The following is a 27,873-nucleotide window of genomic DNA, read 5'->3' on the forward strand; positions in this document are numbered from 1 at the left end:
TGATATTCGTTTTCGACTAAACAAGAGCTCGGGAACACATTTCTAAATTCTATATTTTCTCGTACGTTCGCGAGCGCGGTCTCTCTGCACGCCTCCCTGTCGCTGGCGAGTAGTTTTTTCGCTTTGTTTTTGAGGTCGCAGATCTTGAGGAAGTAGAAGAGCAAATGTAAAACCATTTGCGCGAAGATGTCGAGCAGCAGGCTGACGGCGGCCACGCGGCGGGGCTGGGCGCGGGCGGGCGGGCGGGGCGCGGGGCCCCGGGGGCGGGGCGCGGGGCCCGGCGGGCGGGGCGCGCGGGCCCCGCGGGCAGGCTCGCGCTAGGTGTGCTTGAGCCAGTGCGCGGGCACCCACTGCGGCTCGCGCTCCAGACTGTTGATCTCGTTGAGCAGCTGCTGGTAGGCGCGCTGCGTGTCGTTGTTGATGATGATCATGTCGAACAGGTGTCCCCATCGCAGCTCCATATCCCGCGCTGTCGCTATTATCTCTTTTAATTCCTCCTCCTGAAATTAACAAAAGATATTGTTTCTTCATATTGTTCACATAACATAAACACATGAAAAAAGCACCACAAAATTTAATTTTGTTTTTGTTTTTTAATTTACCTTGAAAGCCTCTCCGTTCCTGATCTTCTTCTGGCGGAGTTTCTCGAGGCTGGGTGGTGCCACGAACACTGTGTACGGCTTGAGGTCGGAATTTCTCAGAATCTTCAGCGACTGCGGGTGCAGGTTCAGCACGCAGATCTTACCCGAGTTCACTACTTCCCGGATCGCTTCGAGCGATGTACCTGCACGAAAAAGGACAGAAATTTAAAATGAGGACGAAGAACAATCAAGATCAAGATTGGAACAGAAATCAGAAATAATAAAACTTTTGAATTTAAATTAATTAACATTGATTCGATCCTTTTCCAAAATTTATCTAAGTCGAACTATTCAACATTCCTGACTGCAAGTAAATGCTCACCATAATAAGCCTTCTCGTACTCTCCGTGTTCTACAAACTTCCTGTTGAGGATGTCTGCCTCGAACTGCGTGCGCGATATGAAGTGGTAGTCCTGGCCGGGCACCTCGTGGTCCTTGCGCGGCCGAGACGTGTCTGTTGACATATCATACGGTATTACGTACGATTTGTTAAGGGAACACTCATTTCTCTTTCTTTTAATTAATAATACTTGTATATTGCAGTACTTACGTGGCACAGCGGCGGCGAACCGCGAGCTGTCCTCCATGAGCCGCTGTCGCAGCTCGTGGCGGCCGATGTTCGGCGGCCCGATCAGCACGATGGGCCGCTTGTGGGAAGCTCTGGGGTAGTATAATGCTACCTCTTCGTAAGTGAGGATCTCTTCTTGTTCGTATTCTGGAATTAAAAGGTTTTGAGTGAATTAACTAGGTAGAGGTTTGCTTTCACTAACTTTTAAGAATCAGTCTCCTAAATCGATTCTGAAATTTACTGGTCAGCATGACCGCATGACCATTTAAATTTGGAACTATTTTTTACATGTTTTTATACACTTACTTTTCTTTACAACTACAAAGCCTTTTTCTGAAACTGAAAACAGGCGTATTCCCAATTTTTTGACAATTTATTCAAAAAACCTCAATGCTCACAGACGAATTTTCCCTCAATAGTCAGGTAAATAAATATAATCTGGAAAAACCATTTGCTTTTCTCACAGCTTCTTAAGGTTATATGAGCAATAGCAGAAATTCAGTCCCTTACCATCAGCTCCGGAGGTAGAGTAGAGTGGGTATCCTGCCTCGCTGGTGGCCTTCTTGCCCTTCTTCTTGCGCGGCGGCTTCTTGGCGCAGAGCAGCGTACCGCCCTTACGCGGCTTGTCTCGCGCCGCCACCTCGCCCGCTAGCGTCAGCTTCATGGATTCCCGTCTGTAAGTGCAAGGGGAGGATGTTAAATGACTTATTTATGATATGAACTTAGCTCTGGCCTTTAACAGAGACAGATAGAAGCAAGAATAAAACGGCTCTCAGATTAAGGAATTTAATCTAAGATAAGGGGCTGTGTAGTGTGACAGAAATAGCTAGAAGTCTATAAACCAGAAACATAAAATTTGCAGTTGGTTTAATAAACAGTACTTACTGATGCTGGAAGGCCTGACTGGGTATAAGCCCTGCTAGAGTCTGGTCCTCCTCTCCCTCGCGGAAGGCTTGCCACCAGTTCGGGTCCTCGCGACTGATCACGTGCAGCACGTCGCCTTTTTGAAAGCTTATACCTGAAATCAATTAGTTGGTTAATGTTGGACGAAAATTTGCAAGCCAATCATCATGGACGCCTGTTATTTACAGAATTTGTTTGGAGTCAGGTAATGACGGGTTCCAGCTGATAGATAGATCTCAGTCAAATTTATTATTAATTATTGTTTGTGCTAAAGACACTTGTTGTAAAATGTAGAGTTAATTTAATTGGACTTAGGTACACGAATTCTGAGTATATTTTAAAAGTCATGTATAGTTATGTTATCAATAAGCTGCATAAGATAATAAGTCGTTGCACAAAATATTGGTGAGAAAAAATACATTAGCATCAGTATCAGGCACTCACCGAGCTCCCGACACGGTATGTAGACGTCGTCCTCGGGGTCGTAGTCGAAGTGCGCGCGCACGTGCAGCACGCGGTGCGGCGGCGGCGCGGCGGGCACGGCGCGGCGCGGCGCCAGCACCACGCACAGCGTGCCCGACAGCGCGCCCAGCACCTGGCACACCTCGTGCACCGACTTGCCGCGCATCGCCACGCCGTTCACCTCCAGCAACTGCGGGGGACAGGGGCGAGGTGCTCAGGAGGTCAACAATACCAAGACGTAGGTACCAAAACTAAATGGCAAATGGGTATTTTGATCTAAAAAATCTGGATGTAAAACGCGTAAAATGAATGGTACAGGGAAAGGTCTATAGATTTCCATTTTACATCTTTTATCCGAAAATTATCGATTTAATTTTTGAACTGAAATTTTACGTCCAGCAAGTGCGAAAAATAATGCTAAGAGAACAGCTAAGAAAGTAAAACTAACAGTTAGAAAGCGGTGTTTTCTAGGGGAATTTCGAGGAAAAAAGAAAAAAATAGAATATGATAATGTTAGGTAGTATTCAATAATAATGTTATACTTGTAGTTACCTCATCTCCTTCATGCAATAGTCCCGACTTTTCTGCCGCTCCACCCCTCACTATCCTGCCGATTATAACTGCTTCGCCTTCATTTCTTACTGTAGCACCTGGAAAAAGGACAGTTATGTTAAATTTAACATTGACACGATTTTTTTTTAATACTGTTTAGTATTTTCGTCACAGCATCCGCGTTTTCTTTTGAAGAGTTTTTTTTTTCTCTGAAAATCCTCATGGAATCTGTCCGTCCGTGGGGAAGACAAAAATGTACGACAGACTCTAACTGGCTAAAAGAACCGGAGTCCTTCATCATTCCGTTGTACCTGAGCACACGGTAAGGCAATGCAAACTGACGCAATCACAGGACGTTCTCACGCAGACCAAATCCAATTCAGCAAGTGCAAGGAACGTATTTCTAGTCATCATTGAAATGGGCGAAAATGTATTCCATATACTGTAGTAAAACTTACCAAGTGGTTCGTTAGTCTTCTCGATTTTAATAATTTTAATGTGTTCGCTAGGGTCGTCGGGCGAGTGCGCCGTCAGTGCTTTATCGTTCTCGCCCTTGTGATTGTAGTTGTTGCCAGTCTGTAACAAATAAAATTTGAAATTATTTTCTATATCAACACCAGTCCCTAAATTGAAAGTCCGTAGATGCGACCGCAGTAAGGTATAATTATCAGAAGCAGTTTTTTTTTTAAATACTTTTGTATACCATTCGGTGTATTCGCGTTAATTTTTGCAAACCTTACCTACTGTATAGATAAGGTAAATAAACTTGAAGTTTCAAGTCCTAAAAACGCAAAATTGTATAGTACTACAGCCTAAAATTTAAACAAAGAAACAACGATACTGACAGCAGAAAATCATCCCCAACATAAAAGTGTAAAAAGCTACAAGTTACGTCAATAAAGAGACGTCCAGAAAACATAAATAATTTGTACGACCGTCCACATTTAGAAGTTTAGCTGTGACGGCTGAATGCGTTCACGGCTCATGAATTTTACATAAAACATCTTATTTTCTTACATTGTTTATTCTCTTTGTCAATGTTCTGTTATTGCGATACAACTTGGTCGAACTTCGGATTGATATTAAATCGAGTATGACATCAATTTACGTTTGTGTTTTTGTTCGAGACAAATAACAATAAGGAACAAAATGTTACGGTATAAATATATTTATAGGTAAGTTCTTGAATGTTTTTCTTGGATATTTGTGGAATTTATTGTGGTTACAGTTTTGGCCAGTTCAGATAAAAGAGTTTTGACAAAAAAATATTTAAAGTCTTCAAAATTTTTAAATTCGATGATTTTTATAGAACTACAGTTTTAATATTGTTCAAACTACTTGAAACATGTCACATATCTTTGGCGCTGTAACTTAAGTAACGAAATGAATAATCAAGGATTTTGTGTAATCCTTGTCAACCAGGGATTAGAGTATCATTATTACCAAACTACAATTTCGTAAACCAACCATTACCAGATCCCAAGTCCTCATAGATATAAACCAAATAAGGGAACATAATGGCACGTGACAATAAAATAAGGAAGAAAAACACTTGGCACAGGATTGAGAAAGGTGGAAAACGCTACCATACCTGCACCGAAATAACCATTTCTATAGTTCTGATAACAGATATTGAACAAACCAAAGTTCACCTGTTTACCCCATATATTTTAAATTCTAGCTGTACTCTTCTAGTCTATCTTCATCATCCTTACCTTGTGCCTCTTCCCCCTGTTGAAGCAGGCGGGGTCGAGCAGCGCGGCGGCCTGGTCGTGCGCCTGGATCACGCTCTCCAGCTCCAGCCCGCCGAGGATCGAGAGCAGCTCTGCCGCCAGCGCCGACGTCTCGCCGCCTGACGACGTATGCGCTCCTAGTACGTCCATGCACTGTGGATGTAAAAGTAATTGTTAGTTCGTTGCTTCGTAAGTTTGACAATATTTTTTTCACCTTCACAGTTTTCATGAGAATGGTTTTAGAGAGAAAAAAAAATAATTTGAATAAAAAAAAAGTTAAGGGTCAAGTTACCGAACCAATCTTTTGCCAAAATGAAGCATCTAAAGACTCATAGCGATGCCCTTCGCGACCTTTGTGTTACTTTTTAACTACCACTTGCTGGCGTGCCCTAATTTCACTTACGCCAGCAAACGTAAATGACTTAATAACATATCGATAGTGGACCTGGGTTACATTTTTGGTTAAGAACCCTCTAGGAACTCTAGGTTAAGTCTAGAAAAGAGGTAGATCAGTCACGCAGTACTTACGTCTTTCAACCGATCGGTGGCTCGATGCGTGTGCGGCGGCGCCAAGCCGGGCCGCTTGTGCCTGACGGCGGTCAGGACCGCTGACCGGGTGGCCAGGGCGGTCCGGAGAGCTGGGCATAGAAGCGCTCCGGCCGCGCCCGCCACCCGCGCCGCCAGGGCTGACTCCCCGCTCGCGCCGAGAGCCTTCTGGACCCGGGTGAGTGCTGCGCATACTTCTTGGTAGTCTGGGAAAGAAAAATTGTAGGGTTATGTTAGATCCCATTAAATAGTTGTGACACATATTCTTATTTCATTTTTCGTGTTCTTTTTTGCAATTTTTTGGTCACTGGAAAGTTCTTTGTAAAGACCTATAAATATTTTACAAGGCTTGTCTGTACCATACTCATGAATAGACTATACAGTTATAATCATGTCGTTCTAGATTAATTTACGTAATTACCTTAAAAATTGTTTTATTTTTTTAATTTTCTTTTTCAAAAATAACTATTGTATTAAGGAAGCCTCAATGAAAACCCCTGGTAACATGACTATTTGATACGAATCCAAAATATACAATCACAACAATCTTTATCAGAAGAATGTTCAATACGATTGGTAATACAGTAATTAAGCGATAAGTTATCAAATTCATGCTACTTCAACTCTTGTAATTAAATTCACTGGGTATGAATCAAGCCTCCATTGGCATTGGTAACCGAAATTTAGTCATAATATCAAAAAATATACCTTTATACGGATCATCGAATTCGTTTTCTTGGAAACTTATAACCTTGGAAAACATTAATACAGATCCTAAAATAATACCGGGACAATCCAACCGAGAAGATACCCTTGGTTTCTAAAACATCAATAAAAACAAAGCTACTGGACACTTAACTATAAAAAATATAATTAAATCAAATGCTCATTGCTAGTCAGTCATTCAATGATATTTCTGAACAGAATCGACTGCAGAGGAAATTCAACAGCTGTTCAGATTTTCAGAATATATGGAGATAATCATTGTTAATTTTAGCCGGCACATAGCCGGCCCAGTTACTATCTAATATCGTCCGAAGCAAACTAGCGGCTCGTGAACTGGAAGTAACTCGACCCCAGCATTATGGGACAGCGCAATGTGGAGTGGGGTCACACCGGAATATTTATACGAGCTATCATGATCATTGTTGGGTTTCATCTGGTTTTGATTTTTATGTGTTATAAGAGTTCAGATGGAAATAAGGGTTAAGGATAGTATTGCGTGAGTTATGGAACATACTAACATGGGTATACGTAGGCATGTGTGTTGTTATTTTACGCTGAAACGATTGGGTCAATTTTGATAAAATATTGTTAAGATTTAGCTAAACCTTCAATTTACAAATAGGCGAGTTAAGCACCTCAGCTAGTTGGTAATGACAGAAAAATAGCAATAAAGGCCTGTTTTCTGGTTGTAATAATTGCCTATATCCGTCCTTGGAAACATGATAAATTTGTCTTAAGAAAACTTTGATCCTTACACAAAAACGTCCCGAATATTTTTGATAAGAATTCTCGATAAAAAATGCCCGGTTGTCCCAAAGTTATAGGGATATTACAAATTCCATCGCGCTTTAAAAATCTATCAGATTTTTACTTGGCGTAATTTCAAGCGTCGTCGGGTTATTTGGTTGGCTTGAAATTTGGATTACCGGTGGAAAATGAATTTGTACTTGGAGGTCACCTTAAACTGCATACTTTCTCATTTTCAATGGTAGGCCTCTACTTGTCAATACGCTATTACGGTTATGTTATACTATCCATTGTTAGAGTTTGAATTAAACTAATTTGACTGAGTCATTTAGGTACAGCCCGATAGTAATTTCTAATCTCACAGTCGATATCAGTTACATAGCTACTATTCCTAGCTTACTTGAGCAATTTCCTACAAAGTTTATCTTCCAACTTTCTTCAAAAAGAATTTTTCAATTCATCTGCTTTTTAATGTTTGTTGCCTCAGAACCTCGGTTTTGACCATAAGTTCCCAGTTGAGGGTTAGCAAAAATAAAATTTAAGCTTAGAAACTTTACTTAAAGAAAAATCATATTTTTTTGTGAAACTTACCGACAACAGCATATAACTGCGTAGAGTCTTCGCTGATGTCATCCTCGTAGGCATCGTTGACGAAGGCGGTGCCTGAGGACGGAGGGTTGGACTCTAGAGCCTGGAGCTTGTGGGAGCCTCGGAGCGAGGTGCGAAGGAACTCGTTCTGTGCCGCGATCCTCTCTTCAGCCTCTTTCCTTTGACGTAATTGTTCCTGGGGATAAAATTTATACTAAATATGGTTGTTTTCATAGTGGCTGATTTAATCACATACTTTTTAAAAAGTAATTATTGATTGACTGCATTGATAGCCGAGTGGTTGAGGTCACCACAACAAATACACAGGGAACGTGTCGCGAATTTATTTCTCGAGTCGACAAGCATTTATGTGATCCACATATGCTTGTCCTAAGTTTTGTGCAAGTGCCTGGCATGTTTGTGAAACTCCTGCGACTTCTTCCTTAGGCGAGCGTCGCTAAATTTTTTAGCAGTTGTTTTTAGTAGGGATGTGACATAATTTTAATTACTCTTTTCATATCATCCCCAAATACATATACGCAAAAAAAGTTCTTAAAGCATTTCTGCCGCTACCGTAAAAGTTTCAAGACGTGAAGAACGCCTTAGCATGAGACTATAATAGCAGGATTTACCTCTAACGCAGACTGAAAGCATATTTATCTTGTGTTTATAATTAAACCAGTATCTAACCAAGTAAAACGGTGTTATAATCACAGTAATAAATTCACCGCGTGATGCTAAAATTTATTCATGCCTTTAAAGTCATAAGTCTTAGGCACTCGTGTACTTAATACTCCTTATATGGGTGTAACCTTAAAATCCACCTTGACCAACAATGTTATGAGCTTGAGCATTGAGGTATCAATGTTATTTATGTAATACTTTGTTAGTATAATATTATTATGTATGTTGGATTTTCCTTGTAGCACTTTGGAGTTCATCATGTTCAAAGTATTTGCTTGTGTGTAATTTGAGTTATACTTATTATTACAGTGCTATGATCGATTTGTTTATTAATTATTAATACAGTAATTAATTATAGTGTTATCAAAACTTGGTCTGAAAACCGTATTTCTATTGTTTCCAGTCTGACTACCGAAGTACCGATTGGAAATTATCCATTTAATTTCTACCAAAAATCGTTTTCATAGACCACTTCTAGTAGAACAACTTTTAAGATTTAGAATATGACAAGGATCACAATTTTGGGAATAGGTCATTTGTTTCTAAACAAAACTACAAAAATAAAAAAAGAATCTAATAAAAAAATTGTATAAGGGATATAGAAGCTTGTCAGGATCATATCATGCGGAAATCCGTGGCCCCCGCTGGCCCCAGGGAAACAGGCATGATTAATTCCATGTAGGTAGCGGTGGAACAAATTTAATTTGTGAAACTTAGGGAGACTGGCATGTTACACAAAAAATGTTTGGCTGTTGTTTATTAGAACATGAAATGTTGCTCAAGAGCTCAGAGAGTATCAAGATCATGCTATGTTCATATAGTAAGGACAATGGGTATAGCCATGAGTTTGGGATATAGTCTACCGGATAGAGCTATTTATTTGGAAGTCCTATCCTGCTGTAAGGCGTTTAATCGTTGAGTTGTGGGTCATATTCATAAGAAACCCAGATTCAGAACAAGCATTCGTGGATTACACAAATGCTTGTCATAAGCGGAGATCGAACACGTCACATTTATATTGTTGACCTATTAATACAAATGGGATACAATGCAGCCAATGTAGAACAACGTTCTGATGAAAATTATTGGAATAATAGTCATTTGTTTTCTATTCATCCCCATAAAAACAATTTGCATTTCAACAAACAACTCCACAAGAGATTTATCCATTTCAATACTTGAAGTAATTAAGCTTAGAAACATTGTAAACTAAAGTTCTCAAACATCAGTGCCAATCGTTTCCACTTCGTCTGCAATCTAGAAGATTCCGTTGCATTGCACATTAGCGTGCTTCGAAGCAAACTGCTGAGCCAACTCTTGAAACTATTCACTCCAATTTGAGGTAACTTTGTCTTGGACTCCTGGTTCTCTGATGGATTTAATATGATTGTTATCTTTTAAGTTTAGATTGGATTTCATTAAATTGTTTGTCCGTCTCAATGTGTTATTTTGACACTTTAAAGTCGTCGGAATGATTAGAGCCACCATTATAAGTTTTTGTATAATAAAGATAAGTTTATAATCGATCTATTTCTTGATTGAGAGTACTTTTATTTAGTGTCGTGTCGAGAACTAAGTTTTCAGAAATAGTGCTGTTGATTACATAAACCGTCCATCGGTCAACAAACATTTTTCCATTCCTCTTTTACACTGGACATAAATTTATTTGATTTTACTATACGAGTATATTTGATTACGCATTGCACACAAGGCAAACGATTCAACAATTTTATAACACAATACGAAATATTCAAAATTCACAGAGCATGACAAAGTGACCAATATGGTACCATTTTGTCTGTTGCTTTGGTGTTTAGCATACAATGGTGGCCACCAGAATTATGTATGTCGTGTATGTAAGCTGTGACGTCATCGCGGACTAATACTTGTGCCGGACAAACAAATCCGGTATGGTTTGGGAACATTAAACACGATGAACAAAAGAGCTATCTAATATTTGGACTTGTTCTGTTTGGAGAGATTTTAATGTTTGCTGTAGTTGTAAATTTGCATAAATTTCGTTTTTTATTTGTTGTCGTTGTTTATTCGAAACTGTGACTTCCAACATTTTACTATCTTAAATATTTCGCAAATAATCGACTTCCGCAAGAAAAGGAAACAATCAGATCCTAAGATAGCAAAAATGTGAAAGATTAAGCAATTGAATAATTTTCCAATGTCAAATACAAGAAGTAAATGTGCTATAACATTTCAAGACCAATGCAAAATAATATTTCAAGGTTCGTACAAATATGAAGTTCAATACAGGTATTACTGAAACCGATAACTGTTAGGCATTAATTCGGCATGATCATATTTCACGAAGTTATCCCACTCGATCTGAGAGCCGGCTCGAGGTATATCTAAGTGCACAGTCAGTGGAGGTTGGAGAACAACCCTATTTTACCGATAAACCTGCTCTGGAAATTCAATAAAAAACGAATTCCACGCATGCCATTAAACTTATAGACAACAAATCAATTTTGACAAGTTTCTTCATCCCATTCTTTGATAATACTTATTTTTACCTCTAATTTTATTTTTTGGAGCCTTGCAAAATATAAATTTCTTTGCATTTATAAGGTATCTATCTAATTCCATCTCAATCATTCCAGATATATCGAATTGATTTCTGGAATTTTGTTCAAAAATACCATACCTATTTATAAGGTAGTACCGCCAAGGAATTCTAATGCAGCAGTCGTTTTACCATGTCTAGTCTAATACACTAATGACAAAATTACGAAAAACGTCGCGATGAAATCAAAGCTTAATGATCTGAAAGTGGACGTATTGAGCAAGCTTCAAGCGCACGATGTCACTTGCGAGGCGATAATATGGAAAATGTATTACGATTTAATATTGACGATCAGAAGACAGATAGAATTAAAGTGTATGAAGATAATGAGAAGAAAGTGAGTAAAACAAAAATGGATAGAAGCAATTAATTTTTAAAAGCTTTGATATTTACTGAAAAGAAACTACTGACTCTATAGAAATTAAATTAGTTTAACAATAGGAGTAATTGGAGCTCTTTATTAAAATACCAACTTCAATATTCCCATTGCCTTCATTAATGAATGTAATCAAGTTTGCTTATTGCATTTAACCCATTCTAACGAAGACGTTATTTAATTAGATTTCCTGCTCTCCGAGTCCTGTTGTCACTTATAATAAAACACCAAGTCTGCCTCACAATAAACCAGCGAAATATATTTGTTCTAATTTGCCAACTGTCTGGTTCACAAACGGAAAGTTTTAATCACGAAATGGAAACTTCTATTCTGTTTGGAATATTATGTCCATTAGGTTGGATGCTGCACTTACGATAGCAATTTGGTTTTGGCAATGCGACTGTTCTTTCTTAAATTTTATTTAATTCACTTACTTAATTTTTAAACCGCTTGCAGTAACTTGCAGTTCCATTTTTATCTATTGTTCTCTGAGTTTAAATTGAAGTAGCTCGATTTATTTCTTAATCTATTTTGTGTGTATGTATTTTATTTAAGAGACTTACATATTTATTATAGCTGACAACATGTTTGTAGCTTTACTTTTAATTCAATTAAGATGATTACATCACAAGATTATATTTGCTTTCTTCCTTTTAACAGATTCATCAACAAAGATGTTTTGTTTTCCTGTGTCCATGAGCTCTTTGACCCGTCCACCTACTTATTCATCTTCAGGCTCAACAAAACAGCGTACGTCACAGCCATTACTTGCGTTTCCAAGACAGTGCCTCCCCGAGCCGGTTCCGAATATCCGTGGCGTTGCGCGCCAAACGGTCCGGACATCACGACGTTTTTACGTCCTTACGGAGCCTCCAGTGACGTCAAAGGAAGATATAAGAGATAAGAACAGAAGACTAACAGGGATTTGATGTTTAGGTATCAGATGGAAATTTTGAGAAATATGTTAGATCAAATTTTGTCTTGAATGCTTAAATGCGTTGTAACTTAGCAATGCTTTGATTGTTTTTTTAAGGAGTACGAGCGTTTCTGTCATTAAGAAAGGTTACTTTAGTGCTACTAATCAATCACATCTAATGTCATTAAAAAGTTTATCAGAAGACATTAAGCTTGAACCTGCTTTAAAGTATTTATCGTCTGATCCTTCTGTTCCTCAACTACGCCTTTGCTTTTCACGACTTCGGTAACTGCTACTATGAATATTTTTATCGAGCAATTCTCTCAATTTTCTTATTTTCAGTGCTGTTCACAAAAACAGGTGTAGCACTTACTTTTACTGCCTCACTGAGAGGTACAAGATTTTCCGTAATACTGTAATACTCGACTATTTGTTGGCTGTATTCTTGTGCTCCTGCAGTTTCGCTTACTTCGGATATCATGGTAAGTGTCATATTATGTTCAAGTGTAAAACGTAGGGTTGTATCGATAAAAACAAATGTTGTTTACGTATTGGCTGAGGTTGTGTTTTGTAGTGGAATGGAAACTTTCGGTGTTCACGAATCATTGTTGTTTGATACAAAATTTTGATGTTCTTTTTTAATCTAAAGTAGTAGTAGTAGTAGTAGTACCTCATTGGACTCAAAATCTTTTGAAATTGAATATTATAAATCAAAAAACTTAAAAGATATTCCAATACAAGAAATACTCAAAGAACTAACTTCACCATAACTTTAAACCGAGACAAGCACGCTGGATCAATTCTCAATCCTCCACTCTTTTCATTATTAGATTTTATTTGTTTATTCTTTAGCTTTATTAGTAAATAAACTAAGTCAAATATATGGGATGAGCCTTATACCTAGTTGAGAGAATTTCAAACTATTATTTAAATTATCACTCTCACTAGTTCCCTAGTTGGTCAGTACACTGCTCTACCTACGCTCGATCCAGTGTACGAGTTTGAAAGCCTGAGAGCATTATAACGTGCAAGTTACACGGTATTACGTGAGAAACGTTTTACGCAACAGAGGTATTGGAAGTTTAGGCCGCTCCCCGCTTGAGGCCACGAGAACGGACGAATACCGCCATGTTGACTGGCCTGTTGGTCTAGTGGTTAGTAGCCCTGACCGCTATGTCGGAGGTTGTGGGTTCGATTCCTACCCAGGACAAATTGTTATGTGATGAGCACGATTATTTGTTCTGTGTCTAGGTGTAATTTATCTATAATGTAATGCTTGTCCACATTTAAAAATATATAAGTATGTTTATCAGGTTTCTAGTACTCATTAAACAAGCTTTGCTTAGTTTGAGGCTAGATGGCGTTGTGTAAAAGTTATGGAATATTACTAATAGTATGTATTGTAATAGTAAAAATGTAGTTAGCCAAAAACATACTTCTAGTTTTAACAAGAACATGAAAAGCTTTGCTATAATTATTTGAAGAACATAATTCACTAAAAACTATTTGTTACGTAAATAATAAAACAAAACTGTATTATCTAATACAAGAGTAAGTTCCCTACGTATATACTTCACTACACATGTAAAACGCGATGCGTGCTTGTCCTACAATTAGATTAAAATATGAAACCTTACAGTGTTGTGTTTAGTTATATTGAATTATGCAAGTTTAAATTGAATAACGGCTTGTCCAGTCTGTCCTCCGAACAGAATTACTATATGTTCAGTGCTTGTATTATGAGCTTGGTACATTTATTGCCTCGGTTGAAGCGAGAAGGCAGCATCCATTGTATATATTGTCGTCTCGCTTTCACGACAGCTAAAGTGCTTTAAGAGCTTGCTTGAAACAATATGCTGGCTCAATCGCACTTGTATATTATAAGTGTGAAAGTATGAGTGTGTTTGTATGTATTTATGTTTATTACCTCTTCACGCCTAAATAACTGGACCGATTTCGATGAAATTTGTTATGGAGGTAGCTGATACTTTGCTCTATTATTTTGGTTGTAGATAATGTTTTTGCTGTTAAAACAGATATCTATTAGGGCAAACGACGAAAAATAGCTAGTAAATTATATTAAACACAATATCGTAACAACTTAAAGCATTGATAATTATCTTGAGTGGAAAAAATACACATTATAAAATAGAAAATGATATTTTTATAATAACTATCGTGAGACTGATTCATTATTAAATGATGTAACGGTTTACTCACGCGTATTTATCGGGGTAGCCCGACTAGTTTCGGACCCAACCGGAGTCCTTAATCATGAGCAGACGCGGCGCGATAAATACGCGTGAGTAAACCGTTACATCATAGAAAATGATATTATACTTAATACCGTCAAAGGAGGAGATAACCCTTTACCCACGGTAAGCTACAGATATCGCATATAATATACGAGTATATTTATAGCCGTACCTACGTACACACGTATATTTATCAATCATTCCTTCATCAAATCGATATTAAATTAAAGGGAATCTTTAAGCGCCTTAAGGGCACCCCATTCCGAATGTAATAACGAAATCAATTATTGGTTAAATATGTATGTATGTATGTACCCACTCATGTTATGAGGATACGATGTGATGTACATACATTGAAACTCGACGAATAAGTTATAGCATGAAGGGAAGATATAATATTATAAATGTGAAAGTAACTCTGTCTGTCTGTTTCGCTTTCAAGTCTAAACCACTGAACTGATTTTAATGAAATTTGGTACAGAGATAGAGTTGACCTTGAGAAAGAACAGGATAGTTTTTATCCCGGACTTTTGAAGAGTTCTCTTGGAAACGCGATATAACCGACCTCGACGCAGGCGAAGCCGCGGGCGAAAAGCTAGTTATTTTTATAAAATCTGTCTATTTTTATCGTAATTCATAGTTAATTCCCATTAGTCGGTTTTCAGTGTAACTAGAGGCAGCTACGAACCGTGTTAAAATGCAGCGAGTGCCGTCGTTTTAAAACTTAATAAATGAATCTTCGAAATAATTCTTCTTTCAAATATATTGATTCGTGAAAAATCCATGAAAAACATGGTAAACAGTTTAATTGACTAACCATTTTTTTTTCTAAATGCTATAACGTAGTTTGACTTGCCATTGACTTTTTTTCTAAACACTGTTATTGCAAAATATCTCCGTAATGTTCAAATAATCGCTATTCTCATGGCCTCAGTTCTCACGGTCACGTACGGTCGCACTCGCAGCGACACTAGCCGCTAGCTCCGCGATATCATTACACGAACTAACAAATAAATCCTGTTTACATTGTCAACTAAGTTTGCTTTGCAGGTGTCGTATTAAGAAGTTTGATTGCAGAAGGTTTAGTTCGCAAATGCATTTACCTACACATGTTTTTTTTTAAAGAATAAGAGCTATCAGTAGTAAGTTTATTGTTGGATATTGCTAACCTAAAAATATACTTTTTTTGAGTTGTTGTTGTTCTAAGAACAATGAATAACACTATTCGGCTGTAATAATTCAGATAAAGTCCTATTGATAAAATGGAAAATAAAACAATAATAAGTTGAATAAATCAACTTAGTCGAATGCTTCTTAAGCAAAAATCATTCTGAATTATTAAGCATCTCTACTACACATAAGTTTTTTTTTCAACCCTTTCAAATTACTGCAGCATTCATACGTTCATAAATGAGTTGCCCTTCTCAAATATTTCTGTCGTGTTACGTTAAAAGCCATCAAGAAATCAATGCTATTTGCCCACCGTTGATTGAAATGAACCGAATTTAACGGATTATTTTCCATGTATTACAATTTTATTGGGTTTTGCGCTACGGTTTTCACAGGCAAGAAAATGGCGAAATAATGCGAAAAGTTTCCGGTATACGAAAGTTGAATACTTCGGGGAACGCACTGTATAGACTACGAACCTGTGGGAAATCAATATATCGCTATCTGTATGAGATCAGATCAAATACTCTAGTATTAGTTTCCTAGTGTAAAACGTGTAGGCGTCAATGGCAGTAGAAGGCAAACCGATCCAGTGTCTTGAATAAGTTCTACCAGAAATAAATGAAGATCGGTACTAGCAAGAAAAGAAAAGGAGTCACTCCAAATTTTGTGACGCGGATTTTGGATATTTATTTAATAACGGTTTAATCGCATAGGTATTTTACGTTGCCGAGGAAACCGTAGTCCATAATAGCGCGGCGGGGTTGCAACTCGACCCCACTTCACTTTTAAAGCTCATTAAATTAGGAATTATTCTGTAATGGGTAACCTACGTGAAAGTTTTCGGGATAACCCGAGAAATCAAGGCTTTAGCAAGCTTCAATAATATAGTTAAGATTGATACAGGCGCGACATCAGAACTCAGACCAACTGATTCGAAACTGAGTAATTATTCAGAGGTATATTCAAATATTCACCGTATTATTCGTACACATTAGGCCGAGAAGCGTTAGTATAAAATGCATTAATGCCACTAGTAATACTACAATGCACTTATACAATCGATTTCACGAATGTGTGACGCTCAAATGCGCGTCTGGGGAGGCATTTGTGTTCCCCCGATGTACCGTGGCGAATCTCCGCTTCGAATCGAAGTTACAGTCGTTCGCAGTTCTATGTACAACTGAATAGATTTAGCTTTTCTTCGGCATATAGGCAAAACCTATTCAAGGCTGAGGTGTTTAGAAACTGATGTAAGTAGGTGACCTATTTGGAATTTGATTTTGGAATAAAACTGTTGATTTTCTCTTGTTTATCCTATTATAGCTCTGTCTTATTCAGAGATTTTTCCTGACTGACTTTCTTGACTTTCTTTGAACAGGTTTAGAATAGTTTTGGCAAAAATCATCCTATGCTATTAGACTAAAATTAGGCTTTGAATACTTTACCATCAATGGACAATATTTCTATCATTTTTAGGGAGAATCTCTCACAAGATTATCCTTAAGGTTACTCTTGATACGGTCAGTCTAAGGATGAGAGACTATGTCCTAAAGAGTTCTTTCGTGTTTCGGAAGCTACGTTAAATTGTGGGTCTAAAAAATCGGACAATCAGTATTACTAAGTGGAATCGTGTTGCAACTGGGTTGGGGGGGTCAGAGAGGCAGTCGCTCCTTGTAGAACTCTGAAACTTCTCTGCATCCAATGCAGACTGGAAGCCGACCCCAACTTTGTTGGGAAAGGCTAGGATGATGATGATGATTGTAGATACTTACTACTGCACTTCTTCTTATATTTTTTACTGGTAGCTGTTGAAATATCGTATCCAACTTGGCAGTGATGAGTATAGGTACTAGTAGAATATACATGAAATTCTTAGACATTCTAAGAAACTGTTACTACACGAATAGCACAATAGTTGACAAGATTCCTCTTGGCATACAGATGCCCTTTTAAGGAATACAGATGTAACCATACGTTAAGGCAGACACGACGATTTAAAGGTAAAAGTTTACTCAATATTATACACAATACATCGCAAATAAATTGAAATTTAAATGATTTCCGCAATACATTTGATGGAATATTAAATTATTAAAACGCCAAGATACGAATGGAATGACAATAACTGCAGGAATCAATTTAATTGTATTAAACTATTAATATATTACAATATCTGTCGTGCGAATTAATTACCATATTAATGTTGTGGTCACTTGTGATTGACTGTACACTTACGTAGAAAAGTGTTAAATGGGAGCTTTCTTAAGAAGTGATTACATGCCTACATTTATTCATTACACTACATTATTTATTTATTTAATGTCTCAATTTTGTTTTATTTAATTCTTTTATACACCGTGATTTTTGAGTCGTCTTACAAAAGCAGCCCAGTTCATGTATCCAATGACTAGAACACGTTCATGATAAAAAAAATAGGTATTTATGAGATTTGAAAAAAATTAAAATGCATTTTTTATTCAATATTATGATGCAATTCGCAGTTTTTTAGAAACAAAGCTCTGTTGCGAGCGCGGTCCGAGCCTTGTAACAATGGTGAGGGGCGCGGACGGCAGCAATTTTATCATTTTTAAGAGTATATTTCAGATTTCTCTTGTTTAATTTTCCTCGTACTTATTATCATAGTTGATGATAAAAAAAAATCGCGCCTAGGGGTATTTTACGTCGGATACATGAACTGGGTTGCTTTTGTAAGACGACTAAAATATCACCGTGTATACCTGATATGATACTATTACAGTAAAATAAACATCCAAACATTTATAACAAAATCTGTGTACTTTTGTACGTGAGTGTACGTTACGTAACAGTTTACGTTGTTATAGAACACCATTTATAATTTATTGGTTCAGTCAGTAAGCCGCAATGCCACAATACAGAGGGCATAATGTTGTTACAAATAAATGTTCTATTTTCAGTAGAAATAGTTGATTAGATGAGCTTAGCAAAGATCTAAAACAATAGCATGTACCTACGAGCCAATGACTTGGTTTAAAGACATTTGTAGTTTCTTAAATATTCTAAGACTGACTGGTAAATTAGAAATATTGAAATCTGATATCGCCACCCGCAGTATGCTAGTCTAGCCCTTTATGACGTAAGGAATATGCCCAAAAATGGGATATTTATAGGCGAAATGCAAAGAGATGCAAAAAAATTCCAAACAAACATATTTCTTGCCTATATGTTTCTTTTTTGTAAGTTTCATTTGATTTTTGACCTCGTTAAACATTTTCTAATTAATTAACACAAAAGGATGCGCATCGATCAATGTAAACCTAATCGATATGCAAATAACATTAACATAAGTGGGAGAAACTTCGTTTTGTAGTCTTACAACCGAATGCAAGAATGACACACGGTACAATGTCGGTCACAGGGCCTACCAGCATCAAAAAATCTTTTGACAGTTTGTAAAATTGACCAGAAAAGGAGAACTCCTTTCTTACTTTATTTAAAGTGGAATAAGAAACAAAATTTCATCGTTTTATTGACAATTTAAGGAACGTATAACATCTTTATTGGTAAATTTTACAAACTGGCAAAAAGTTGTTCCTACAACGAACAGAGCCGAAACACTCCAAAACAATATCTCTACACCATGCGGTGCCCTGACACGCTACCCAAACTGAATAACAGAGAAGCGACTTCCTAGTGTTAAGCTGTCTTTGTCGCTATCAAAAATATGGAGACAATAGAAATTTAAGAACGTCACTTAATAGTGCCATCCTGCACACGTCCATAGCATACTCATGGAGTCCCCCAGTAAACATTGTAAACAAGTCTCAGTATACTCACGGAGTAGGCTTTGATTCTTTCTGGGTCGACGTCGTGCTGCGAGCGAGCCTGCGCACGCGGCGATGACGAAACCATGATCTATGGATCACGATTTAAACGCTCGAGTAACGGTTCCAAATTGGAATGCCGAACGCCATATCACATTGCACTTTTATATTTTTATGTAATTTTTTTATTTTGTCACATCACTATTGTTTCACTGTTTGCTATTGACAAAGGTTTTGTTTTATATGTGTGTTTAGGTTTATGTTTAAGCTTTTAGGTAGGTGGGTAGATAAATAATAAATAATCAAATTATAGCACTGTATAACAAATATAAATCAAATTATCAACACCAATGACGAGCAACAATTGCAAACAAATAAAAAAGAGTCCTATGAATCTAACATATCTTCCCAAAGATATAGAAGTCTATACTCCATCGCAAATAAATGAAACGAGCACAGTACCTCAATGTTACATCAGACTACATAACACATTTAGCATGCATTTTTTGTAAGTTTACGTCACACAATCATAATCTAAGAGACGAACAAACACGTAATATGTTACAACTTCAGAATATTACGCCTGTATCACGATGAAGTAAACTCGATAAATAATTTCATTTATAGCCATTTTTTTAAAAAAACGTCGAAAATCCTAGCTTTTTTTAGGCATCGGGTGTTACTCCTTTCTCTCTTTTTCTTCTCTCTCTTTTTGAGAGAAGCAAGAAGGCTATGAGGATAACATATATACATACACTCAAGCAATGCTTACTAAGAAACTATTAAGTAATCTGTGACTGTCTGACTATACCTACGTTAAGAGAAACATAACTCGTCTACAGATACAGTACTTAAAATACCTATTCTAGTACATACTCACTTTTATATACCCCCAGCTAAAGTTACAATAAAACGCAGTAGGTAAACACACATTCAATAAATAATAAATTATTTATGACAGCTGACATATTGTCAAAGAACAATAGATACTTTTAAAGTCATATCTCAAATGTCAAATGCTATAAATTGCGCAAATTACCGGTTTTTACGGCACTAGCAAATAGAAACAGCACAATATGTATGTCTGTAAAACGAATCCTGAAGAACTACTAGAATCGTGAATATCATAAAGTCATCGAGTCTTTCAGTAAAAGTAGCTCTTTAAGTAGCGATAAGACCGCCAAGGTCAAATATCGATTATGAAACGTATTCGATAGAGCGAATCATATCGATACTCGATAATATCGGTTTTAATAAAGTTACAGCTGTTTGTGACATCACACTGTTATGGATGGATAACTGGTTGGTACAAAAATATTTTTTGAAATTGTAATGTTGATAGACCGGCCGGCTTTTTATAATCTTATGTTTCTTTTTGTTCCAAAAAGTTTACATCCAAAATCCATAAAACAGCTCTAGAACAAATCAAATAAGTAATTATTCATTACATATCAGTTTCTTAACAGTATATCATGATATACATCTAACACGTAACCTACATACAATAACGAGGGATAAACAAGCATCCCTTACGAAAATAAACAACACTTACAAAGGGGATTAATTAAATAACATCAGTGAAAGTTTTTCAGTCGAGTATGAGGAGAAAATGTATGCCGAAAGCCGAAACAGTTTGCAGCGGGGTGCTCTTGAGCGACGAGCACACATAATATGGATATAGCCGCGAATGAATATTTATAATAGCTATACATTCCAGAGTTAATGAATAATAAGCGATAATAATTATATCTTCCTTAATACTAACAAATAGAGAGGGAACCGTGAAATTTATGACATGTATAGTGGTACTAGAGTAGTGCGTTCAAGAGAGTAATCTTTTGAAGTACTGAACCGATTTTGAAATTTTTTTTACCGATTTTGTTTTCCCTATCCTACTGTGCTACAGCTGTCTCCAAAAATGGAAGGATTTGGGGTTTCCCAACGATTATTGACGGAAATGTAAGCTTTCTATTTGTGTGACTTAGGCTACAAAGTTATAAAAAAAAAATTCCAATTTTTACGGCACGTGTTGTTTCTATGCCTGTATGTTTTTGTAAAACCTATACCACTGAAATTGCAACAGAAATCGATACTTACTTACTTATAATTTTATTTAATAGCTTTAAGTAATTATTATTTGCAGTTGGACTGCTATAAACATTTAAGTAACATCCAAAATTATTTTGATATTATTTTCTTACAAGAGTATTGCCGCAGGTGATGTTAAACAGATATCGCTGTAATTACTTTTGTTTTCTTTAAATATTTAATTAAATTATTCTTTTAAGAGTACTTTAACGAAACTAAAAATATCACAAGGTCTTTTAATAATTACAAATGCAATTTTGGACTATCGACGAAAAAGAGAACTGCGGTCAATTCTATAACCTTGAGATGATTACGAATACGTATTTGATGCTCAATTATATGTTTTTAAAACAATCCCGATCTACGAAATAAAATCCTTTTATCGCGGGGGTTTAATAAACTTTCAAGTCACATGCACCGCTAGTTGATAAACAACATTTAAATCAGTAATACTCAATATCAAGAAACATCGTCATGTCATAATATCCACATCAATAAAGCCGCAATAAGAGATATTACCATAAGAGCGAAACCCAAAGCGGTTTCAACATCCCAACATCGTTACAGAAACACACAATATCGACAGGATTTAGAATTTCGGCTCTGGTTTAACCGAAGCCTCAATATTCAAGTTATTGATTCACGTACAATAGTCGCAAGATTTCCTGATCCGAGATGGCAATATTCAGCGTTTGACGTCACACGCGATGAATACGTCAATAGGGTAGACAACTGGGTATAAAATTAAAAATCTATTTAGGTATTGTCTATTCCCTCAGTTTCATAATTAAAAAGTATTCGACACATAATTTTTCCTTTTTCAGAACAACAAAAATTTCCAGATAAACTGCTTTAAAGTTTAGGAGAGCTGGCTTGTGACGTAACGATATCGTAACATTTATACCATATTGTGACGTCACGCGTAATTTCCGTTCACTATAAATTGACCAATTTATGTTTGAGGGTCAAAAGAAAAAATACGTATACTTTATGCATTAAACTACAAGAAGGATGAGCAACAAAAAAAAATGTGTTCGTCTCTCTTGTAGACAACCCTTTACGATGTCATAAGACGAAGACGGGTCTTTAGATGAAGGCTTTTGCGATGATTGGTATTGAAACTAAAGCTTAAAGCGTAATGGTGCGTACAATATGTGATAGATGTTGAAAGCTTCAGGCACAGGCTTAATGAAATGTAGAATTTGTATCTCTTTCAAATCTACCGTATCGAATCTTGCAAGGGATTTCTGTAGTGTCATTTGACCCTTGAAGGGCGAGTAGTGTTCAGAAAGAAAGAATGGAAGAAAACTTAATACTTAGAATGTATTGTAACTGTATGTCTGCACTTCCTTTAGATTCCCTCAGAGGAAGTCCAGATTAACGCTGGGCGGATAAAATAAGAAAACCTTTATAGAAAGGAATAACTGACTTTTTCATTTCTTAAAGATACATATCTAAGTGTAATAGATAAATAAAGCACATATTTACTGGCTTCAACGCTGATGAATTTGCTGAAATATGGTGTCTGTCGAAGTTGTGTATTCGAGACTACCCTTAATCCCAGCAACATTGTTAACACTCTCAGGTCTTTCTAAAGAGATAATTCTGTATAAAAGTGGAAAGACTAAAATAAGTGATCTATAAAAATCACTATTCTACTATTGTTTTCACAAAGAAATATCCATGAAAAGAATCTGCAGCGTGAACAGTTTCTTAGGAGAAGGTGTTAGGAGCGCTGAGGACTTAGTCTCACCAGGGTATCAGACTTCAGGCCGACGCTTTTTAGCATCATCTATTGAAAAGGGAGACCATGTGGTCACGACCCTCAGCACTAAGGATAAAGACGCAAGGAGGTGTAGATATACATACAGCTGCCTGCCGAAGCGGTAACATTTAAGCTGATCCATATTCCATTTACAACGGCAACGTACTTGAGAAGTTGTGAGCTTTAAAGCGAGCATTACTGGAACACTGTTGGACAAACAATGTTAGGTATGGTCGGCAACGAAACTCAGCAAACGGACGCAGTTGTATCTGCCAAAAATGTTTTTAAACATCTTTGTCATTGTTATATAATACACAATAAAGGATTTTTACATCGAATTCTGGTTTTTAAGCTATTTTATATCAGAGTCCCAATATTTATTTTCTTTTGTGTATTGAGCATCCAAACATGAAAGCTTTCTTGATATTTTGTGGCTGACTGTACTGTTTTTCGTCGCTCCAAGAATCAAATAAAGAAGTTTTTACAACTTAACGCAAGATGCCTGAATATTTCAATGCCCATTTTTACTTTGTAAATTTCATTGAAGACTGCAATTTTGTAAAGGTTTCATTTGAATATAGGTCATTAGACTCACTTAAGACTTTAGGCTTAGCTTCGTCTATCCCAAATCACGTGGTACTGCAGTACTGACTTAGGCAAAAGGTTCATAAATATTTTTCTTTTATCTCGCACCCACTATCAAAGTCCCATCACCATAATTCACTTATTCAAACACACGCCACATAATATTATTTCCATGACGCAAACACGATATCCCCTATTTTTTCTGATTTCTGGTTATCTATAACGTAAGAATGATACATATAAAAATGTTTCCGCAAGATACAATTCTATTCAGAGATAAATGGTGTCTTTGAGGAACGCATCTAAATATACAAAGGAATGCTCACGTAAAAGCCATGACAAACGAATTCAAAGTGTTATTGACGTCAGACCTCATTTCTTTTCAAAATGAAGTGAAATTAAATAAATTACTGGCACTTGTCTGGCACTGGCTACCGTTCAACGCAGCGATGGTGCGATGTTAATTATTCGATTATTCGACTCGAGAAATATTCACGGCCGGTTCGAGCAATTAATTTTGATAAAGAAAAATTCATTTCTCCAACACATTGATTTTATGGGTCTAACTTTTATTAGAACATCGATTTTTACGTTGTACCCCGATAAAAAGTTATGGGAGATCTAAAAGAATTGTAATTAAGCCTGATTAAAATACATAAGATTACGGTTTCGCTACATGAATTTCTATTACCGGGATAGGCAACCAAATTTTAGGAGACCTATCGATGCTTTCTCGATTCTAATTCTCTCGATTATACCAACGATCTGGACTTGCACATCTCTAGGGGAACGGTTACTAACGTTAAGTACTGGCACGAACCAAGTCTTTATTACAGAGACCTGGTCCTCATTTAAAAAGAAGTCTTAATTATTTGTTTATTAGGACCAAGTTTAATTTACGTTTGTTTAGAAATTGCTCATTATTAACGACCTCTAAAAGTTTAGTGCGTTTACTTTGGAGTTGGGAGTTTCGGAATTTCGAATGCATGTGTTGCGGTTATGTTATTATTAACTATGAAAACATTGGTTTAGTGTTTAACTTTATGAGCAGTACTAGGTTTAATATTATTTTGGGTAGAAATTGGATCCTTTGGTATAGTTTTAGGAGTTGTTTATGTATAAGTAGTAATCAGACTCGCGATATCCAAATATACTTTGCCTTTGGGGAGAACGGAAGTAATAAGGATGACGTCGACAGAACAAGATTCAGCAAATCAAGTGTGAAATTGAATGTCAACGTAACGGAGCGGAGGCAATAGCTGGCGCATGCGTATTAGAGCCAAATTCATTCATTACAATTAATATAAATGTTTGGGTAAAGTTCCGCAGCCCTGTGGGACACTTTATCATGCTCCAATTTCCGGCCAGCGCCGAGCAGTTGTCTGCACCCCTAATTAAAAGCGAGAGAAAATTAATATCCGTCGGACTAATATCGAGAAAAATAATAAAAATACAAGATCATGTTTTAACACGATATTTCCCTTATTGGTGAGATGGAAATCTTTGTGTAAGTAATAATTGTTTTAGTAAAATGTTTTATATCCCTGTGAAGGAGAGAGATGACTTTGATTGTTCTTTATTTATAAAGACAGAATCTGTAATTTCATTCTCGTGCTGATCGCCCAGGGCCCCGATTCTGCTATTTTACAATGGCCGATGAATGAATGGCAATGGTATTAAATTTGAAATTATTCCTATTCTCTTAAGTATTTTGCCAGTACAATAATTGGAAAGTAATTGTATTGACCTTGAGTATACCGTCCTGCACTGAATTTCCAATTATTGTGTGGAAAAATGTTTAAGAGAATACGAAAATTTTCATTTTAAGCGAAATTTCATCCATTCATCGGGCGTTGTAAATAGCAGAATTGGGGCCCAGAATCTTTAAAGATAAAATTATAAAAGATCACTCTTTCGGTGAAAAAAAAATATCATATTTACTAGTCAGTATTAGATCCCAGGAAATAAAATTAGGTCATCCATGTTAGCGACTAATTAAAATTTCAGCAATGACAACTTTCATGAACAATTAAGAAAATAAAAATTGATACGCGATTGGAATAATAATTATCCGATATTTAAAAAAGTGTAGTGAGGAGTTCCAGCTTACGATACATATTCCAACGACTGTTGGTCTGTCGACACACGATTGTCATCTTATCCCACCTTGATATTGACACCGCTGACAATACATGAAATGTCAAAAGTCATGACATTTCAAAGGGACGAGTTATTTTTAGTGTCGCCTCCAGATTGTGGGCTTTTGATGTCATTCATCACTCGTTTTATACGTCTGTCTGTCGCTTCGTATCTAGAAATACGAAATAATAAAGTGTTATGAGAGAAATTTGGGTTGTCTCCTATGTTTATGTTGAATTTGGAATATTTTGGTTTTTCATTTGGTATGATAGAAATAGGAGGGATAATTATATAGAATTAGAAATATTTTATTGATAAAAGGCGAAATATTTGTAGAGAAAGTTATAATTTGAGTTATTTGTAGTCACACCCTTCACGCATTTGAAAAAATAAGAAGATTAAGTAGTAGGAATTTATAACTTTCTTGGGAAAAAATTCTAAAGAAATTATTTTTTACACAAGACATCTGATCTTTCCTAGGAAGACATAAACGATAATAATTATTCAGAAACTAGCCACTTTATAGTAACAACAATAATTCAAAGCAATCATTTGTCGACTCATGAGTAATTCAGTACAAGTCTATGCGAAACAAGTTCACAATTAAGGAGTCGGTCAGGTTCACGACTAGTCAGACATTCGGACGTTTCCGGTTATACCATACGACCACATTCGTCAGATAATGATCGCCATCTGCTTTTCTTACATTCCTATCGAATGTTCCAATATGTATTTATGACTTACTAAAACGTCAAGAAGTTTTAAGTTAACGTTATTTCAATTGTTTTCTCTTCGAGTTAGGAAGTGACAGAATTATACATATTTGTATCTTCTTAAAATCATGTTGCTTTTTAAATATTTTTGGGTAATACCCATACTGTCTAGTCACTTTCAATGAATAGCCTGAGAACTATTCCTACTAAGAGGGTCTTATTATCAATTAGAGGATTTGTTCTTCGTTGGCATGGAGAAGTAATTTCTGGTGGCGGTTTTTGGGCATTTATTAATTTGATTAGATGGCTCTAAGCTTATGTTCGGAATAGGTAGATTAGCGTGCTCAAAAGCTCTGACAAAGATAAACAGTTAAAAATAAAAACATGTTTTGTATAATATTATAATCGGTAAAATCTAATTCCTTGTTTCGGTATCATTTAACGTATAGACAGCGAAGCAAGAATTTTTAGGGCATAATTCAATTGACACTTTCTACGATTTTCTATGTAAATTTCGAATTACTTCTATTCCTTTATACGTACTTAAGGAAAAGTTAGTATTACTGTATCTTAAACAACACTTCAACAGTTTCCAAACATTATCTGCTATCAATGAACTTCGTAAGTCATGAATATCGTATGTTTATCAGTTTCCGAGAGATACATGTTTGTATCGAGAATGTTGATCGTTTTATCGATAGATAACGATTGTATCATATTATCTCGGATCGATTCGACATCGGCTCTAACTCTAAATATTCGTGTCATGTGAGAAGGGTGACCACCTGAGATAAGTTTGTAAAGACACGTATATGTTATATTTAATTTATAGACATGGCTAAGTAGGTTGGACTACCACTGTCTCTTAACATAAGACTGCTGTATAAGTGGAAGCGAGACAAGGCTCTACGTCATGTAGTACGCCGTCTCACTTTAATACTGCATCAGTCTTACTTTAGGTAGTTGTGGTATTCGTTATGCTTAATATTTATAATCTTCTTCTTTCTCTTTTTTTATGGATAAAAGTGAATTTCTGTTCGTTAATCTGGCTAAAACTCAAGAACAGCTGAACCGATTCGGCTTATTTAAGTCGTGAAATATTCGTGGAAGTCCAGACAAGGTTTAAACAGTAGATAATAAAATATGGATAAGTTACAAAAACAAAATTGTCTAAATTTTAACAAAAAGAAGGTCAAATTTGTTGTGAATAAATAATATGGTAATGAAATGACTAATCGACGATCATTTGAACTACACAAAAATTCCACAGGAAATTGATAAAAATTGTATTTGAAACTTATCATGAGAAAACTTGTTGATGAACCTAGGTAG

General features: G+C 36.3%; 1 protein-coding gene across 6 annotated transcripts in view; it reads right to left on the bottom strand.

Annotated features, from left to right (window-relative positions):
* Positions 1-256: 256 nt before the first annotated feature.
* The window catches only part of LOC113503731 (MAGUK p55 subfamily member 5-like), a 142,078-nt gene continuing 114,461 nt past the window's right edge, over positions 257-27,873 (bottom strand). For 4 of the 6 annotated variants that reach the window (XM_026885814.1, XM_026885813.1, XM_026885811.1 and 1 more), the window contains 12 exons: positions 7,470-7,662; positions 5,388-5,611; positions 4,842-5,012; positions 3,585-3,702; positions 3,127-3,224; positions 2,557-2,764; positions 2,095-2,227; positions 1,720-1,883; positions 1,192-1,356; positions 964-1,095; positions 603-784; positions 259-500 (listed from right to left, as the gene is read on the bottom strand). In XM_026885814.1, the coding sequence (XP_026741615.1) occupies positions 318-500; positions 603-784; positions 964-1,095; positions 1,192-1,356; positions 1,720-1,883; positions 2,095-2,227; positions 2,557-2,764; positions 3,127-3,224; positions 3,585-3,702; positions 4,842-5,012; positions 5,388-5,611; positions 7,470-7,662 (1,971 nt within the window). In that variant the 3' untranslated portion in view covers positions 259-317. Of the gene's footprint in view, positions 501-602; positions 785-963; positions 1,096-1,191; positions 1,357-1,719; positions 1,884-2,094; positions 2,228-2,556; positions 2,765-3,126; positions 3,225-3,584; positions 3,703-4,841; positions 5,013-5,387; positions 5,612-7,469; positions 7,663-27,873 lie in introns of all 6 variants that reach the window. The other 2 variants (XM_026885812.1, XM_026885809.1) reach the window with 2 other exon arrangements.

This window comes from Trichoplusia ni, chromosome 20, assembly GCF_003590095.1.
Source record: "Trichoplusia ni isolate ovarian cell line Hi5 chromosome 20, tn1, whole genome shotgun sequence".
In the NCBI taxonomy this organism is placed as follows: domain Eukaryota; kingdom Metazoa; phylum Arthropoda; class Insecta; order Lepidoptera; family Noctuidae; genus Trichoplusia; species Trichoplusia ni.